Genomic DNA, 17,868 nt, shown 5'->3' with positions numbered 1-17,868 from the left:
GTTATGCGACGCCAAATGCAAATTCATAATATAAAATACATTTTAGACATTTGCACAAAGAGCGATAATATTTTACCCCAAGGGATTTAAAAAGTGACGAACAGATCAAGATAACATCAAATAACTAAAATATATATTTATATATATTTTTTAATAACTACAATAAAAATTTCTACGCACAAGCCTGACGTTTACGTCACTAACCTGGAAGTAAACAAACGCGATCACGTGATAAGAAGGCGCGCGGAGAACAAGCGGCGCATGTGTTTCGCTAGAGCTCATTCATTCTGCTAAAAGATCATCTGAGCATATAAACTTAATCCAGGTTTGTCATATAAACCTATAATGCAGCTATCTTTCGTTTGTATAACGCATGAAAAGCCTTTGCAGTTTAACTGTAACTCTTGACTGTAAAATGAATGTATGGGTAGCTATAGAGTTAATATTTAGTTTTAATTATCCAGTTCTGGCTCTCTAACTCTAGATGAACTCTAACGCTAGTTATTTGTTGAGTGAAAAACATTTACTGTAGATGTACATACATACTATACATAATGTCCCACTAAAACACTTACCATAATACAGTAATACAAAAAAGTGATCTGCTTACATTTATTACCTTTTTCAATCTGGTCCCTTCAATTAAAATATTGCAAAACTCATTAATTTGTGTTATTCATTGTCTCTCCCTTTTACCTATCATTTACAGTGTAAAGTAACTCAACTTTCATCCAAAGACTAGAGGTTTCATTTGATGGAAGAATGCCAGATGACACTGTCCGCTCTGCCACTTACACAGTGTCCTGTGAGGACTACGTTCATGTAGTGGAGTTCAGTCCATTTAACTGTGGTTCACCTGCTTCGCTTCTTGCTTATGGAGGAAACCATTATGTGGTCGTAGGCGCTTGTCGTTTTAAGGTGAGTCTAGTATTTGTTACAGGGGTGTACAAGTGTGGTTTCTATGGAAAGCTGCTTAGCTGCAGAGTTACAGTCCTGCTTCAAAGCCTGTCTATAATTTTCAATTGAACATTGGCTTGATTAGCTGCTTCAGGTGTGTTTAATTAGAGTTGTGGCACTAAAACATCCACACTTTAACCAAATTTGATGGCTGTGTTTGAAATTCAATATTTGTGTACTGCATAAATTATTATTATTATTTTTTTTTACATAATTTTGTGTAAAAATGCCTTGCCTCTAGGCAGTCTGAACAAAAACAGAGTCAAGATGTTATATGTGGCTGATAATACTTGGTTTATTCATCACATGGAAATGGAAGCTCATGTCGTGCACACTGCATTGTGGGATATTGTATTCCACGATTGCCGTATGCTGTATACTGCACATTTGTACAAAGGTAGTATGCCACCTGGGTATTCTATGCCTACTGAAAATGTGCATACTGTGCACAGTATACATACAACATATTGCAGAAAGAGTAGCTATTCTAATCTGAATATAGCCATAACATACAGAACTTTTGCATACTGCACAGTGTGTTCATACTAGGGTTGTCACGATACCAAAATTTCAGTAGTTGGTACCGATACCAGTGAAATTTCACAGTTCTCAATTCCAATTTCGATACCACAGCAAAAATATGCTAATAGGGTAATGTGCTATTAAACACTTCTTTAGCCTATTTAAAAGGTTAAATTTCAATGTAAATAATAAGTTAAACAAATGTATGTTTCTCAATGAAGTGTTTTTAAGTAGGGCCCTTCTGAAATACTGTTTTTCCTTTTATTTTATTTTGAGAATTCAATGTTTTAAAGTTTAATTTAATTTCATCATCAAAAAGGTGTCTAATCAAATTAATTCCTAAAACGTTTAAAGGGATATTTCACCCCCCCAAAAAAAAGATCTCTCATTATTTTCTCACCGTTATGGCATCCCAGATGTGCATGACTTTCTATCTTCTGTAGAACACAAACAAAGATTTTTAGAAGAATATTTCAGCTCTGTAGGTCCATACAATGCATGTGAATGGTGACCAGAACTTTGAAGTTCCAAAAAGCAGATAAAAGCAGCATAAATGTAATTCATAAGACTCCAGTTGTAAAATCCATGTTTTCTAAAGCAATCCAGTTGGTTTTGGGTGAGAACAGACCAAAATATAACTCCTTTTTCACTGTACATCTTGACAGCAGTCTCCTTTGCGATCCTGATTTCAAGCTTGATTACACTTCTTATAGCACCATCTAGCGCACTGCGCATGCTTCAAGCACAAGGAAGTGTAATCAAACTTGAAATCATGATCGTGCCTAGCAAGATTTTTATAGTAAACTGAAATGAAATTAATAAAAAATAACCTAGAAAAATGAAAGGCCTGATCACCATTCACTTGCATTGTATGGACAGACAGAGCTGAGATACCTTTTTTAAAAAATCTTCATTTGTGTTCTGCAGAAGAAAGAAAGTCATTCACATCGTAGATGGCAATATGGCATGAGGGTGAGTTAATGAGAGAATTTTTATTTTTGGGGTAACTATCCCTTTAACAAATGCAAAAAGTACATTCATTTTCAACATACCGTTGTCTTTTTTTTTCTTTTTTTTTTTTTACCAAACTTTTATTCAGTACAACAGCTTGTGATGTATTGCTTAATTATTATTATTACTACAGTAAATACTACATTTTTCTGTATAGTTGTAATATATTGCTGTCGCAATTTCTTAAAATTTGTGTGTCTAGCTTTTATTTTGAATAAAGCTTTTATTTTGACGTGTGCTTTTGACGGAAGCTACACACCTCCGGATAAGCAGTTTGCTGCATGGCCCAGTGTAATTATTAAAGCGCAAATGCTGTGATTTAATTATATAAGTACATAGTCTACTAGGGGTGGGTTTAAAAATATGGATTTTCCGATGCATTGCGATCTCTATATGAACGATCTCGATATTGATTCTTAAATCCCAAGATCCAAATTCCCACAGATAAGATAAAGCCATTCGGGTCCTCTCTCGTTAACATGCGCTCATCTACAGACACTCTTTACAGAAATGCCGGGTTTGTTAATGAGACAGTACCGGTTTTAGCACGTGTTCAACAAATCAATGTAAATACTTGTAAATAGTAAAAATTAAGCAATAAACATTTAACAAAAAATAATTTATGAAATATTGTGAATATATATATTGTATTATTTATTTATTGAATACATGGATTCAAAATGTGACCAAAATGATGAAAAAGTATAATTAAAATATAATATAAAATAAAATATAATTAGAAAAATTTATATTTTTGTAATGTACCTAGTTAGAAGGTCCCCTGTATAATTAACAGATAATATCTTTCATATGTAAGCAAAAGGGACATTATAACTGAAATATACCTATATCAATCAATATCTAATTTAATTTGAACCGCAACTGAATCGAAAGCTTGTGAATCGGAATTTAATCGGGAAATCTGTATCAATACCCAGCCCTATATTCTAAATGCGCTGCGAGCTTCACAGTGAATGAGTGCTCTGCTCTGTCATCTCATACAACACACACAACGCGGTCGGCTTCACACATTCACTTTAAAGCACCTAGCTCATTCAGACTAAGATTGCAGCCTTTTGCGGTTTAATAATCACACTAGGACATTGATTGTGAATGAATTTTTCCCAAAAAATGTCAAATTCTTGTGTGAACATTTGGAAACAGTCCTTTGTCAGTCAGACAAGGTGCGGGTATCAAATTGAGTTGGTACTACCGGTACTGCAGTATTGTGACATCTTCTTTAATTTGCTATCGTCTTGGTACCAAAGTACCAGTACTTTTGACATCCCTAGGACATACTGTAGAAATAGTACACATGGTATGGTAGCATTTTATTCCAAATATAGCCATGCACTATTACTATTTTCTTCAGCAAACTATGTATTGTAAAGGACTATTTTTTTCCAAGACAGTACTGTACTAGTGGCAGCATGCTACAGCAGATCAATCCATCAGACTTATTGATTTCTAACTAAATAACTAAATTGATTTTTGTTGTGTTTGCGGTGTATATACCCAGATGTACGTGGTAATCAAGTGCCCAACTAAATCTTATCTGGCAAATAGCCTCAAATGGACAACATGTATTTCAATGAGAATATCAGAAGCCTGCCTATTTGTATTTATACAGGAGGAAGACTCAGAGATCGAGGATGTAGAGTTCACCTCTCTGCAAGTGTTCATGCATGGAGTACGTGTGGATGCCATCGCATGGAGCCCTGAAACCCGTCTTGACAAGCTCCCTCAGGTCATCAGGTACTACACTGTGTTTGAGTGTGTGTGTGTGTGTCTCTCTCACTCTGCCTGGGTTGAACCAAACAAAACTGTCATTGTGTGTAATGGAATATCTGGAATTGTGATGGAAATTATGATCTATGGAAAGAGCAGAGTTCTAATGCCAGACACCATACAAGTCTGCATCAGCTTTTGGGTTCCGTCTGTTCATTGAAGGCACAAACAGTATGAGAATTGGTATGTTCTACCACACAAATCCTGATATTCTTTTATATATTATATAAAATTGCTTTCTCTGTATAGCAATATTGAATTTCCTCTTGTAATAGATGTGTAAGACTTTGGATATTTTACCACACACACACTCACACATCCTAATTTGTGTTAAAATAAATATGCTTTCTCAGCGCATGTTTTTATCACAGAGAGACCCATTTTCCAGGATCAATTAATTACCAAGATTTCTATGTTCCCGTCAAGCAGTGGAAAGTTTCTATCGCAGCTGTAGTTTGAACCAGTTTGTATCAAGAGTTCTAAAAAGATCATTACCCGTTGTCAGTTTGACGTTTTTCATTAAGCTAAAAAAAACTGTGTGCTTGGTAGAGTTGGGGAAGTGTCCTGTAGGTTAAGCAGCATGGAAAGGGCAGAGTTATTCCCTGGTCATGCTGTGGTCGTTTGGGTTTTTTCTCTTTGTCTGTTGGTGAGCTTCTAGGGAATGTAATGGATGTCTCCTTGGCATGAGGGTCAGAGGTTATTGACAGATTGACTAGCTGCCTGCTGGTACTGTAAAACTGGGAAAACATGGGCTATGTTCTGAAAAGCATACTGTCATACTATAACTATAGCTGCAGTATACATTATGTGTACTGTGCACATTTTCGGTATGCATAGAATTCATAGACGGCAAAATGAGTAGTATACAATAGAGCTTTCATCATGGAATACTGTATGTAATACAATGTGCTCGACTTGACTTTCCATTCGCAGTGCGATGAATGAACCAGAAATAATATGAGCCACGATTTTTCTCTTTCTTATTTTTTGATTGGACTACTATGACTCAAGGCAACAATGTTTATCATGGAATAATGGCTACTGCTTCAAATACTATAAAAAAATAAAAATAAATATTAGGCTGTAGACAGTATGTACTGCACAGTAGAAAGCTAGTATTCCATTCCAAACACGGCCTTGCTTGCATATAAATTAATGGTACCTTTCTGATGTTACACTATATGCGCAACAGCCAAGCCAAAGTAACTCACAAATGAACATGCTGATAGAAGTATGTGATGGTAATTGGACCCTTTGACCTTTCATGGCAAGAACTCGTGTGACTCTTATTAGTTATAGGTAAAAAAAAAAAAAAAATGCCTGTGTGTGGTATAGTAACATCATTAAAACATGCGTGTGACTGTCTAACTGAAAGTGTTTTTCTTGTCAGAGGTGAGTTAGTGTAATTGTGTGAATAATTGCTGCTGCTGATTAGTGGCAGCGCTCTTTTATTAGGTTTGGTTGGATTTTGAACAGACAAATGTGCAAATGGCGTGATGATATTCTGACTTGAGTTGTTTGTCTTTAACATTATACATCTTTCCAGTGTTTCATCTTCTGACTGCGGTTCATTAGACACCCACATACACAAAATGGTGTTCTCATGGGAATAAAGGCAATGTTTTATTCTGTTCTGTATTTTTGCTTCTGTCCTGTTCCAGGTTTTGCACCGCAGCAGCTGACAGAAAACTCAGGCTGTGGACATCAGACCTCCAGAACAGATGTGATGTAAAGGTATCTCTCTCTCTGTCTCTCTCTCTGTTTGTCTGGCTATCCATCCACATAGAAATTACCTACAGGTATATGCTGTGTTTAGAATGGAATACTGTTTTACTACTCATTGAATTCTTTGCAGTATACACTATATTGTGTCGACTATTTTTTTTTTTTTAAATAGTGTGTGAAACAGTATTTAAAATGCAGTTTTATGCTTTACATCAGTATTGTTGTCACATGATCTCACGTTGCATTTTTAATCAGTGAGTTGTGTTATTTAGCATATTTAGTTCTTTTTAAACTTGTTTAAGCTAAACCATTATTTAAAATCAAATTAAATAAAGTCAAAAAAATGTTAAATATTAGGTTTTATGTTACTTCACGACAAGTTGCATTGTAGGATGCAGTATTCCACGCTGTGTGCTCTGCTGTATACTGCACATTTTAACAAATGTACTAGGTTATCCTGGGTAAACTATGCACTATGTATACAGAAAAAATGCATACTGTGCACTGAATAACTAGTACATACTGCAGAAATATTAGAGTAGTTCCGAACATGGCCATAGTCTCTGGCTGTGTCTCATTTCACTCCCTAGTTCCCAATGAGGTGAATCAATATATCATGAACATGAATTTGGGTACTAGTAAGGGGGAAGCATAATACCTACAAGTTTACAGAGTTGTTTCACTTTACATGCACATTTGGGATGAAAGATAATTACAAACAAAATGTATTTTAAAGACAAAAATGGCCTTTGTCTTGCGCTTATCCTCTGACGTCTGAGACTTAAAACTGAAGTATGTAACTTTTTCAACGTTAAAATAATGTCTTCTATCCCAGCTTAATATGCAGAGAAAGCTATAAGTAATCCAACTATAAGTAGGTTAATTTTCTCGAAAACTGTAAACACTATCTCTGTCGTGCTATAAAAACTGTGTTTGTTTTGTGAGACCTGCTTAGACTATCTGACTGTTTGAGCAACTGCAGGCGAGGGTTGTATTCTGAAAGCTATTTTGAAAACATTGTTAATTTTTGCAATTCCATTCGGTGGCACTAGGGTTGCAGAAATTACATACTTCAGCTTTAAGAAGACATGATGGGATTTCCAGTGAGCGAATATAGTGAGCAGCCGATGCTCATTGGTTTTTACGGGGCATTCTGGGAATTTCTTTGCAGCGCGAACTTGCACTGGAACGATTTCGACTTTGTGACAGTCCTAGGAATGGCTGACTCCTTGGGCAGTGCACTTACTACTGAACTAGGGAGTGTATTGAGCCACACCCTTTGTCGTTGACTGAATAATTCACTGCATGGAAATTGTATTTGATTTCCATGATTTCTTATGTTACCTAGGTGATGGAAGGCCACACCAGCTACATTAATCATATTGTGTTTGAGCCTGCAGAAGGAAAGCAAATAGCTTCTGTCAGTGATGACCACACTTGCAGGTTAGTTGCACTTTAGGCAATGTGTATGAGTGTGAGAAAGAGAGAGAATATATATATGTGAGTGAGAGTGTGTTCTGTTCTTTGTTAATGATGCAGAAAGACTTGGCCAAATTTCCACACTGAAATTCGACACTAAGCACAACACGGCCCACCGTGGCTCTGCGTAAGCGTCAACCGCCACTTGCTTGCAGAGTTTTTCTAAGTAATTGGTTAAATGTGGAAATACAATCAGCAGCCGTGGCTTTTCCTCTCCGTGGCCACAGTTAACGAGCTCCTCAAATGTGGCCCCACCAATCAGCGGCTGAGGTAAGTGTGGTTTCCCAGCAGTCAGAGGTAATGTAAGAGAGCGCTCCTGGAGTCTCGGGTCTTCCCTTCTGCGTCAGAACCGTGTAACTGACACACCTGGATGTTGCACTGCTGTGGCCTGCCACAACTCAATGGCCGGGCCTTTCTCTTCCCTGCTCGCAAACCCTAATGGCTTCAAGGTGGATGAGAACCAAGAAGATAGTTTCCATCAAAGAAATCCAAAGTTTAGCAGCTGGATCTTTTACGCAGACTTTATGATCAAAGTTTATTAAGATACTTCTTTAAGTTTGTATGTGGCAACGATGTTTCCTTAACATGATCAGGTGATTTGTTTGCTTAAAGATTTTGCATCCATTTGTTGATATTGCTGCCTTTGACCTCACTAGCTCAAGTGAGTGTAGGGCTTGGGGGTGTGCATGTTCCTGTGGTGCCATCAGCCAATCAGCATTTTCACTATGTCAGGATGACATTTTCCTGCGGCTCCAGAGTAATTAGCCACATGGCATTTATGACTCAATGGCCGCTTTTCCACCATCAGCCCAAATGGTTCTCATTGTGGAATTGTGCAGTTCTATACAGATCCGGGCTCGTTGACAGGTTATGGTTTCTTTTTCCACTCTGGCACTGCAAAATTAGGATTAGAATGGACTAACTGAGCAAATGACCACTCGTCGCCTTGTCACTATATAGGCGTTCCACCAGAGTATGGTTAGTTAACCGCACTGAGGAATCCAGGTTGGGAACGGTTTGCTATCGTACTATAACTGTCCATGCTCATGTGGAAATGCCACTGGAACCGTTATTCACCGTACTCAGAACTGTTCGGCCCGATTGTGGAAAAGCGCTTAATAGTCATGTTTCCGCTGACAGGCCCAATGAGGGCATGCTAGTGCGTGTCAGGGCCAGTTGCGTTTCCACTGTCACTTCCGGGGCTTCATCGTACCTCCTCGGGGCGTCCTCGGGGCCAACGGCCAAGCATCCTGGCCCACCAATTACCAATTCTTGTGCCAAAGAAGGCAAACTGAGGAATGAGGTGGGGTAAATCTAAAAGGCAGAGTGTAGCTTATTCAGGTCTCACTTTCCACCAAGCAAAGAACAAAATAAGCAAAACAAATGGCAGCTTCATTCTCCACTATGTTCATTTAAAAGGCTAGCTAATCTCCAGAATCTGATACCGCAGCTTTAGCTTCCCTCTTTCATGTGAAGAGAGTGTGTGACGTTGGCACCAGTTTGATGTATTAAGGATGGGTTTTAGGGCAATGCTGCAAGGCTATTGGCCTGATGGTGAGAATTCAGATCGATTTTGGTCTTGCGACTCAAGGTCCAAGGCTAGTGGCACCCGGCTGACCAGTTTATAGCCCTGGCTCAAGCTGGCCTGATAGTTGAAAGGCAGCTAATGAGTGCCAATGAGTGATGCTTGCAGATTGGAGAATGCGGATCGTGTACTTCTAGGACTGAAGTCACCAAGCAAGCAACTGCCATTGAGATCGAAGGGAATGTTAACAGAAAGCTTTCGCCAGGTATAAAAGACCTCCTTCCTCCTGGTGTGCTTAAAGATCATCTATGAATCCAGTGGATGTCTTAGTGCACACATCGCCAGTGTCAGCACCAACTCATTGTGCTGCAATAATGTTTTCATACACTCATTATCTGGGTGGTGCACCATTGAGAATATGAGCGCTCTGGGTCCTCTGCTCTTCTCACAGCTGTTTTATTGACATTGGTGGAGCTTCAGGCTGTGATGAAAGAAGGAATCACTGATCTTTATCATAGTTGAGGGTGAGACCGTTTTAGTTTGAAGCTTCTGCAATAATGGGCTTCTTCTCCGCCGCTTCCCTGCTGGAACCTGGATGTGCTGAAACCTCTTTTGTAATCCCTGATATCCTTTAGACTGGCCCAGTTAGAAGCTGCCTATTATTTTGATTTAATAATAACCATCTCTTATGAATAAATCATGGCCCACCCAACAGCACAGTAAGGTGCAAACCACTGCAGTTACCATATATTACTAATCCACAACTGCCAGCTCAAATGTGCGATTTAATATCATGATTCAAGATTTTGTGTCTCGCTGTGGTCATGCCTATAAGGAAAACAGCCAAGTGTTACCCAGAATGCCCTCCAAAATCATACTTTGCACATGACCATCAGAGTTTATCTAGTTTAGTTTTAGTTAGTGGATTTTTAGATAGTGTGTTTGGCGGGAGAGTAGAGGGGCCACTGAAGGGAACGAAGCAGGAAACATCCGCCATAAGCCTCAGTCTCTCTCTCCTGTAGAGCCAGAGAAAACAGTAGAGCACTCCATCTGTAGAAAGATTTAAATTCTGTCACGTTGAGAAAATATGGGACGCAGGAGGAACAGTGAGGTGGAACCAAAGAAAGATCAGGTTAACGTGAGAGTGTGAACCTTTTCCACTCAGGCCACACAAACAGTGCTTTTGATATAAATTTGGCTTTCCATTGAAGTGTACCTGCATGGGTGACACCTTTCCCTGTTGAAAAGAACAGCATTGCTGGTGGCCCTATCAGGCCAATCTGCTTCACCAAAAAGACCATACTGGTTGACCACTCCAAAGCCTGGGGCTATGATGATATACCAGCTTGGACCAGCCTGGATATTCACGCTGGTCTAAGATGGTCTTTTCTGCAGAGATGTTCTTGCACATAGATGTTTAAGGCTCATCTTGCCTGCCTGAAAGTTTAATTAATCACTTCTATCCTACGATCTTCTTGAATTCAAATGGCCTCAGATATCTTCTGGTGTTGCGCAATTCTGTGTGCGTCAGGGTAAAAGGGCATCCAGATTCTTTTGAAAATTCGAGTAGGTTTTTGCTTTTGTAGATCTGCATGCCTTAGTGCCATCTACAGATTAGTATAGGGAGTGCAGATCATCAGAGACCTTGTTAAAAAAATAAACTTCAGCCACTCATTTATAACATTTAAGATACTGTTAAGATAAGAATATGCAGAGAGACATGTTTGCTTTGCTTTCTTATATTTTATTTTTATCAATAGTTCCTATAGTGTTTAGGAATTATATTATCTGTCCGGCTATCTCATTACCTCACCAAGCAAACTTTCTGATTACAGAATTGGTGTCGTTGATGTGTAAATGTGGGTGGTCATGTGCTCAAATCTGTCTGACATCAGAAAGTTGCTGCTTTTGTAGCTTAAGCCAAGTGCACACTACAAGACTCGCAGTCGGCGCCCTGCTTACACTTGTCGACTTAGTCATTTGTTTTCAATAGAAATGAGAGAATTTTTTGTGATCACATGTCAACCAACAACATGAAAGAATGGTTTCTGTCTGTTTTTTGCACTGATTTGTACAGAACGGGGAAAAAAAAATAAAAACAGCGATTGATAAATATTGATTAGACAGCGTGAAGGGAGACGTGATTAGCAGTTTGATGTCTTTATTTTCAAAAAAAAAAAAATTTAGCTCCTGTTTATTTCATTGGCTGTTTCTCATTGCCCATCTCTTACTCGTGGGACAGTGTGCATACCAGACTACTCATCAGCAAGATTTCAAACAGATTTGAAATCCATTCTAGCATCTGCGACTAGTCAGAGAGAGTTGCACACTACACGTCTGTCAACGACATGCATGCATAGCGCTCTGAGACTTCTAGTCACAGACCAGCCGCCAACTCAAAGCATCAAAGCCGACAAGCTTTAGTCGTGTAGTGTGCGCTAGGCTTAAGTTTCAGTGTATGTTCTTTTTTGACTGGGGGAAAAAGGTTTGAGTTCTGAAAATTGTTTCAGTGTTCATTGTACAATGAACTGTTAACTCAAAAGATCAAGGAAAATGTGCTTATTCATGATATGACCCCTTTAAAGGAGCATCAGTATACTTCCCATAAAATAGGTCTGGTGATGATGGCTGTATTTCAGATTGTTAACGTATGAGCGTAGTTTCGCCTGCCTCACATCTGTTTCTGTTTATTGTTACAGAAGTGTAAGGTTTTAAACTTTTCATTCTCTTCATGATTGATAAAGTATACCAAACCACAAAAAATCTCATTTTGGCTGCTGAAAGCACGTGAATGCAAACAAAACCACTAACACTGTTGTTTTAAACGGGTCAGGTCAGATCTGTTATTCACACCATCTCTGACAACAAGGAATTAGCCCCTGACCAGAGTCACCACCATAAATGTTTGTTTCCACAGTTCTTAACACAATTTCAGCATTTCTTACCCATGTCCTGTCTACAAAATCACATCACACACTCAGCTTCCCGGTTGTGCAGTGTGGGAAAACACAGACAGGCCAGACAAACCTGCCCCTTGTTTTCCCGCTTAGATCTGCCATGACTTCAAACACTTCCCTCTCTTTCAACTCTTATTGTACATGGCTGCATTGTGTTATTCCACAATGCTGCGTCAGTCATTGAAAAGCCTTACGCAAAACAGCAGCACTTCACCTGTGATGCTTTCCATCGTGTTTGTGTGCTTGGTGTCCTTATCCTCATTTGGCACCATCAGTGTTTTAGAGAACTGACTTTTTGCCCTCTTGAACACCCTAGTGGTTGTCAGAGCTGGTGGTTTTGGTTTTGCGTGCTATTGAACTCTTGCTTGGCAGGGGGTTCTGAGTAAAAGGGTTTTAACCATGTTTGTGTGGTGAGGTCTGGAAACCTCACACATGCTCAGCAAAGGAGCCTGATCAGAGCAGGGATGCTTCAGACGAGGGAAGACAGTTCAGGAGTTCCTGGCAAATGTGTTGGGCAGAGCTTCGGTGCTTACAAAGCCCCTTGTCTGGGAGTTGTTGAGCATGGGGCATATCTTCCCAGTGCTGCCCCCATTGTCGATATCAATCTACCCAACTGCATGGCTGACATTTAGACAGGCATTGGAGTGCTTTTTGGGCTTTATTAGCTGAAGACTTCTTGATGACCTCATCAGCCAGTGGTCGTGCTTTGTTCCTATTAATGGGGGACTTCTTTTTTTCCCCTTTTCCTTCTCTTCCCCACATTTTCCCAGAAAACCCTTCAATGGTTTCATCTTGTTCAGTGAACTTGTGGTTCTCTTCACTCAGGCCTCTGTGATGTGGTAAACCTAAGATCTGATCTCCAACGAAACCATCCAAAATCTGATCTCCAGTCTTCTCCGTCCAAATGATTTATTGCATCTACTTGCAGGCCTCTCACTGTATCTGTACTTGCCCTAGCGTGTCTTCACAGACTTGCGAGAGGCCAGATTTGGAACGATTGTTCCTGGGAAGAAAAATCTGGGAGGTATTGGCAGTCCTGCCTCTCTGTGGAACACCAGGTCAGCTGTAGAAGTCAAGAGTTCCTGTAGTTTAACTAGCAGAGCAAGGTCATGGATTCAATTTCCAGGAAGCACAGATAAAAATGTATACCTTATTCACAGTTGCTTTGGATAAAAGCGTCAGCCAAATGAATAAAATGTAAAAGTAAGTCAAGGTTTCTGACAAGCAAGCTGTGCTCTGTCGTTTAAACAACACATTTGTGTTTTAAAGTTCAAGATTTGATCTAGAGGTTAAAAACTTGATGAAAACCTTTTCTATTGAAGTTGCATGTAAACTAGATTTTTGCACATCCTATAGTTTTAATGCAAGTTGGTCTTAAAGTCATACTTGTGTTGTTTGTGTGTGTGTGTGTGTGTGTGGGGGGGGTTCACTGTCAGAAAGCTATTTTTAGCATCTGGCTTCCTGATGTGTGCCTAATTGAGCGCTTATTAGAAGTAAGCTGCTTCTGATTAGTGTCCTGTTTCTGACAGTTCTTGAGTCTCCAACTCATTTACATTTTTACTTTCAGACTTGCTGTGTGAGTTTGTGTGTGTTTAACAGGGTAAGAACTCATTGAGACAGGGATGATGTCATTACAGAAGTCCATTTGCTGTTGCTGGCTTATTTCCTCTGTCACCGTGACCTCCAACTTCTCTTGCACCACATATAATTTATATTAAGTTGCAAATTTCTTAAGACAGAATGCTAATAAATGGGAAAGTTAAGGCAAGTCTCCATTACACAAAAGCCTCTTACCCCATAGTAAATTATCTGAGACTGCTTTATCACTGTTTGTCATGTGAAATATACATTACTGTGCAGAAGTCTTCGGCACATAAGAAGTTTCACAAATGCATTTGTCTTAAGATGGTTATTTATATCTTCAGCTTTAGTGTGTCAATAGGAAATATAAATGTTAGACTCCCAAACATTACTTTTGCAAATAGAAAAGATTAGAATAGAAGAACAGGAGCCCTGCAACAGATGTCATGGCCCCCACAAAGCCCCCCACTGAATATTGAGTCAGTCTGAGATTACATAAAGAGACAGAAGCAATTGAGACAGCCTAAATAGATAGAAGAACTGTGGCGAATTCTTCAAGAAGCTTGGAACATCCTATCTGCCAACAACCAAGAAAAACTGTGTCCAGGTGTACCTAGGAGAATTGGGGTTGATTTAAAGGCAAAGGTGGTCACACCAAATATTGATTTAGCTTTTTTATGTTTACTGGAATTTTTATGACATTAAGTGATAAATGAAAACTATTTATGTCATTATTTTTGAAGATATCCTCACTATGCAACATTTTTCACAAGTGCCTAAAACTTTTGCACAGTACTGTATGTAATTCTTTAGTCAAGGCACAATCATGAAAATATAACAGACAGTCTACCCATCATGCAGCACAGATGTTATGGTGAACACGCATTACAGCATTTAGCATTTTTTAAAATTATAGTTTATACGGTTACTTTCCTTCCTGCAGGGTGTGGGACCTTGATGGTAATGAAACCACTTCGTTCAGACTGTGTTCCCCTGGTGTAAGCGTCTGTTGGCACCCTGAGGAGATCTTTAAGGTTAGTAACAAAAGCCTTTTGGATGTAGAATCTGTTTCATTTCCTTAACACCACATTAGCAGTTTACTGAAATTTTTTACTGAGTTTTTGCACAAGCTGTTTAGTTTTTGAGGTTTGCACACACATTTTAAATCCAAAGGATCTTGACACGTTGATAATCCATTGATATCTCTTTTTAATACAGTTGATGGTGGCAGAGAAGAAAGGCACTATACGGTTCTATGACCTTGTTTCACAACACGCCATTCTGTCTCTGGACAGTGGCCAGGTGCCACTCATGTCAGCTGACTGGTGTCTCACGAACACTATTAAGGTTGGGGCAGTTGTATCCAATGATTGGGTGATCTGGGACATTACCCGCTCCAGGTAAACACAACTTCGTCACTCCAGTCAACAAAATCGACCATGCCACAGAATGTTTATGTAATGAGGTGCTTTTGAAGCAGAATTGCTTTGTATGGTCAAGAAGACCCAAGCTTATTTTCTACTAAATCCCCCGTTCCACTGAATGTAGGTAATTTTTTCAGAGAGTTACTCAACAAATTGTCTATAATGTGCAGTTACCATCAGCTTAGCTTTGGAGGTGCATGGTTAGATAGCTGCATTAAAAGTAGGCTTTGGATCTATGCCTTTTTCACCCATCACTGAAGATTTTTCTGATGATTATCATTATATATTGGGATTTTTTCAGATATGAATAGGGCTACTTGTTGCACAATAGTCTTTGTCTTTTCAAACATATTTCTCAACACAACTTTGGTAAAGTGTGAGCAGCAGGGTAAATTAAAGGGGGTTGCACACCGAACACGTCTGGCGGGCGACATGGCATATTCTAAAATTCAAAACAATTATTTTCTACTAAGGTACGCACACACCACCAACGCTCAGCGTCAAAATTCTGAAGTGCCACGGAGCGCAGCTCGCAATGTTTTCCATTAAATTCGACCCAAATCATTATTAAAGGACAAAGATTATTTACTCTAGTCATTGCTGGACGATATATTGTGTACATGTATCTTTCATATAGCCTACACAATGTATTTTCAGTTACAAGTATGTCGTTTTGTGGTTTTGCAGCTTGAATTAAACCTATTCAATGCTACATACAGAAAAATTGCATAATAAATGTCGCCGTTTCTAATCTTTCAATTTGCTCGTGACACCAGTTTCATACACTAACCTGCAAACTCATCAATGTCACTTTGTTCATTCTTGAAGTACAAAAACCTTTGTAAATTTGGACTGCCATCTGTGTGTGTGTGTGTGTGTGTGTGATACCTCGACCGGCTTCAGTAAATCACCTCTTGTCGTGTCCCAATGTTATTGTGCCGGATTGCTAAACAGAGTCCAACTGAGTGAATTGGAAAGCATGCAAATGTCGGCTAATTTTAATATATCGATGCCTCAAAAATCGATCAATAAAATAACGTGCCAGTCAATAATCAGTATCTTTTAACTGAATTTAACTGATAAAGTCTCACATCAACTTCAAAATAATCACCATCACAACATTAATATTAGCAACTTTGTTGACCATAATGTAATGTAGGAGTGAATTAAACTAAATGATGTAAATGATCCTTATGTGTTTTGCCTGTAGTTATCCACTTGAGAAGAGACCAGCTCATGTGGACAGGGCAAGACATTTCAGGTAAATTCACTTTTTTATTTTAAATTTGTTCGGACTGCATTCATGATAACAATTGTGGTGGCCTCTCTTCTACAGATGGTCAAGGGCAAATGAGAATCTTTTTGCTACCACAGGCTATCCGGGGAAAATCAGCAGTCAATTACTGGTGCATCATCTGGGCCATCCACAGGTTTGTGAAACGTACTTGTTTGAAATGGTTTTGAATTTTGTGATTTGCTGCTACCTCAAGTCTCATGGTATTCAATTGTCATTGCAGCCTGTTATGATTGGTTCAGCTTCTGTGGGGGCAGGGATAAGCTGGCACAGGACCCTACCACTTTGTGTGATTGGTGGGGACCAAAAGCTGTTCTTCTGGATGACGGAGATGTAAGCTGGGTTCCAGTGTTTCAGATTGTTGTCATTTGGAGAATGTTTCTATTTTCCTTTTTTCTTTTTCAATAAAGCCATATTTTTCCTGCACTGTCATTGTACTTTTTTATTTTATTGGCCACTTGGGTCAAAATTCAGACAAACAATTGTGGGAAAGAGACTCTCTCTCTCTCTCTCTCTCTCTCTCTCTCTCTCTCCCCCCTATTTTTCCATTTTCTGCAAAGCATTGTATCAGTGTTTTCGGTGTGGTGTTCAGCCAAGCTGGCTTTGAGTTGAGCCAAAGTTCACCAAACGGCAGGAGCTGGCAATTTCCATTTCAGAATGCTTGAGTGCAAGAAAAATCTCTGTACAGGTGCTCGTACAGACCGTCACATTGACTCTATCAGGATAATAATCTTTAGTCCCATTCCTAACACGATGGGCGAGCTTCCTCTTTTCGACTGTGACGCATGTGTGTGGTGGGGGAGACAGAAGCAATGCTATTTGTGCTTCAACAGTTGAACCCTGAAAATTAAGACAAGCATGGGAAACTGAAGTGCAGGGAGAACGAACAGTGTTTTTTCCAAGAAAAGAACAGGAGTCCTACTGAGGGGGGAACGAAGGTCCTCTCGGTCTAATAGCTATGTTTGGGCATGAGGCAATTGCCTTACCAAGTAAAGCCAGTTTAGTTATACAGAGAAGGGTTTTATTTAAACTGGGGTCCGTGGTCCCTGAGGGGGCTGCCAAGGGGTTCTGGGGGATCTGAGAAAAATTTCTGAGAAAAATAAAAAATGTCATATTTATATTTGGATAATATTAATGGTTAATTAATGGTTTGATTAATGTTCAGTTGTTGTAAATATTTACCTAATTTGACATACCATTTTATAATGCCTTCTAATGATTGGTTGCAAATCATTACATGAATTAATAATATAATTGTAATTGAATAATTTTTTTTACATGCTTAAAGTAAATATTTTCCAGATAATATATTCTAATCTTTTAGCTTTAGCAAAATTATTAAAGCCAATTATTTAATTTAGCAAACAACATGTCTTTGTGATTTCACACTTAGCCTATTTTTTTTCTCACACAGTAAAATGTAGTCTTTATACATGAAAAAAAAAAAAGGCTTATTTAGTTTAGGAAAGTGGTTCCTCGCAAGGGGATCATCATATTTGGGGGTCATTGGCGAATCTCTGATATAGAGATGGTTTCATAAAGCTCTTGAGATTTCTGCCTGTGCTCCATGTGTAACAGTAGGGCACATTGTGCATAGGTGTTACC

General features: G+C 39.0%; 1 protein-coding gene across 1 annotated transcript; it reads left to right on the top strand.

Annotated features, from left to right (window-relative positions):
• The first annotated feature begins 217 nt into the window (after nucleotides 1-217).
• On the top strand, nucleotides 218-16,689 carry LOC127435473 (nucleoporin Nup37-like). The gene is made up of 10 exons (XM_051689009.1): nucleotides 218-325; nucleotides 710-918; nucleotides 4,121-4,245; nucleotides 5,940-6,012; nucleotides 7,352-7,446; nucleotides 14,489-14,579; nucleotides 14,764-14,945; nucleotides 16,180-16,230; nucleotides 16,306-16,399; nucleotides 16,487-16,689. The coding sequence occupies exons 2-10, from the start codon at nucleotides 763-765 to the stop codon at nucleotides 16,598-16,600; spliced, it is 981 nt and encodes a 326-aa protein (XP_051544969.1). The 5' UTR covers nucleotides 218-325; nucleotides 710-762; the 3' UTR covers nucleotides 16,601-16,689.
• The last annotated feature ends 1,179 nt before the right edge of the window (nucleotides 16,690-17,868 follow it).

The sequence above is a fragment of the Myxocyprinus asiaticus genome, chromosome 45, assembly GCF_019703515.2.
Source record: "Myxocyprinus asiaticus isolate MX2 ecotype Aquarium Trade chromosome 45, UBuf_Myxa_2, whole genome shotgun sequence".
Taxonomy (NCBI): Eukaryota; Metazoa; Chordata; class Actinopteri; order Cypriniformes; family Catostomidae; genus Myxocyprinus; species Myxocyprinus asiaticus.
The sequence above is the reverse complement of the archived record's forward strand: the minus strand, read 5'-3'. Positions and strand labels throughout refer to the sequence as shown.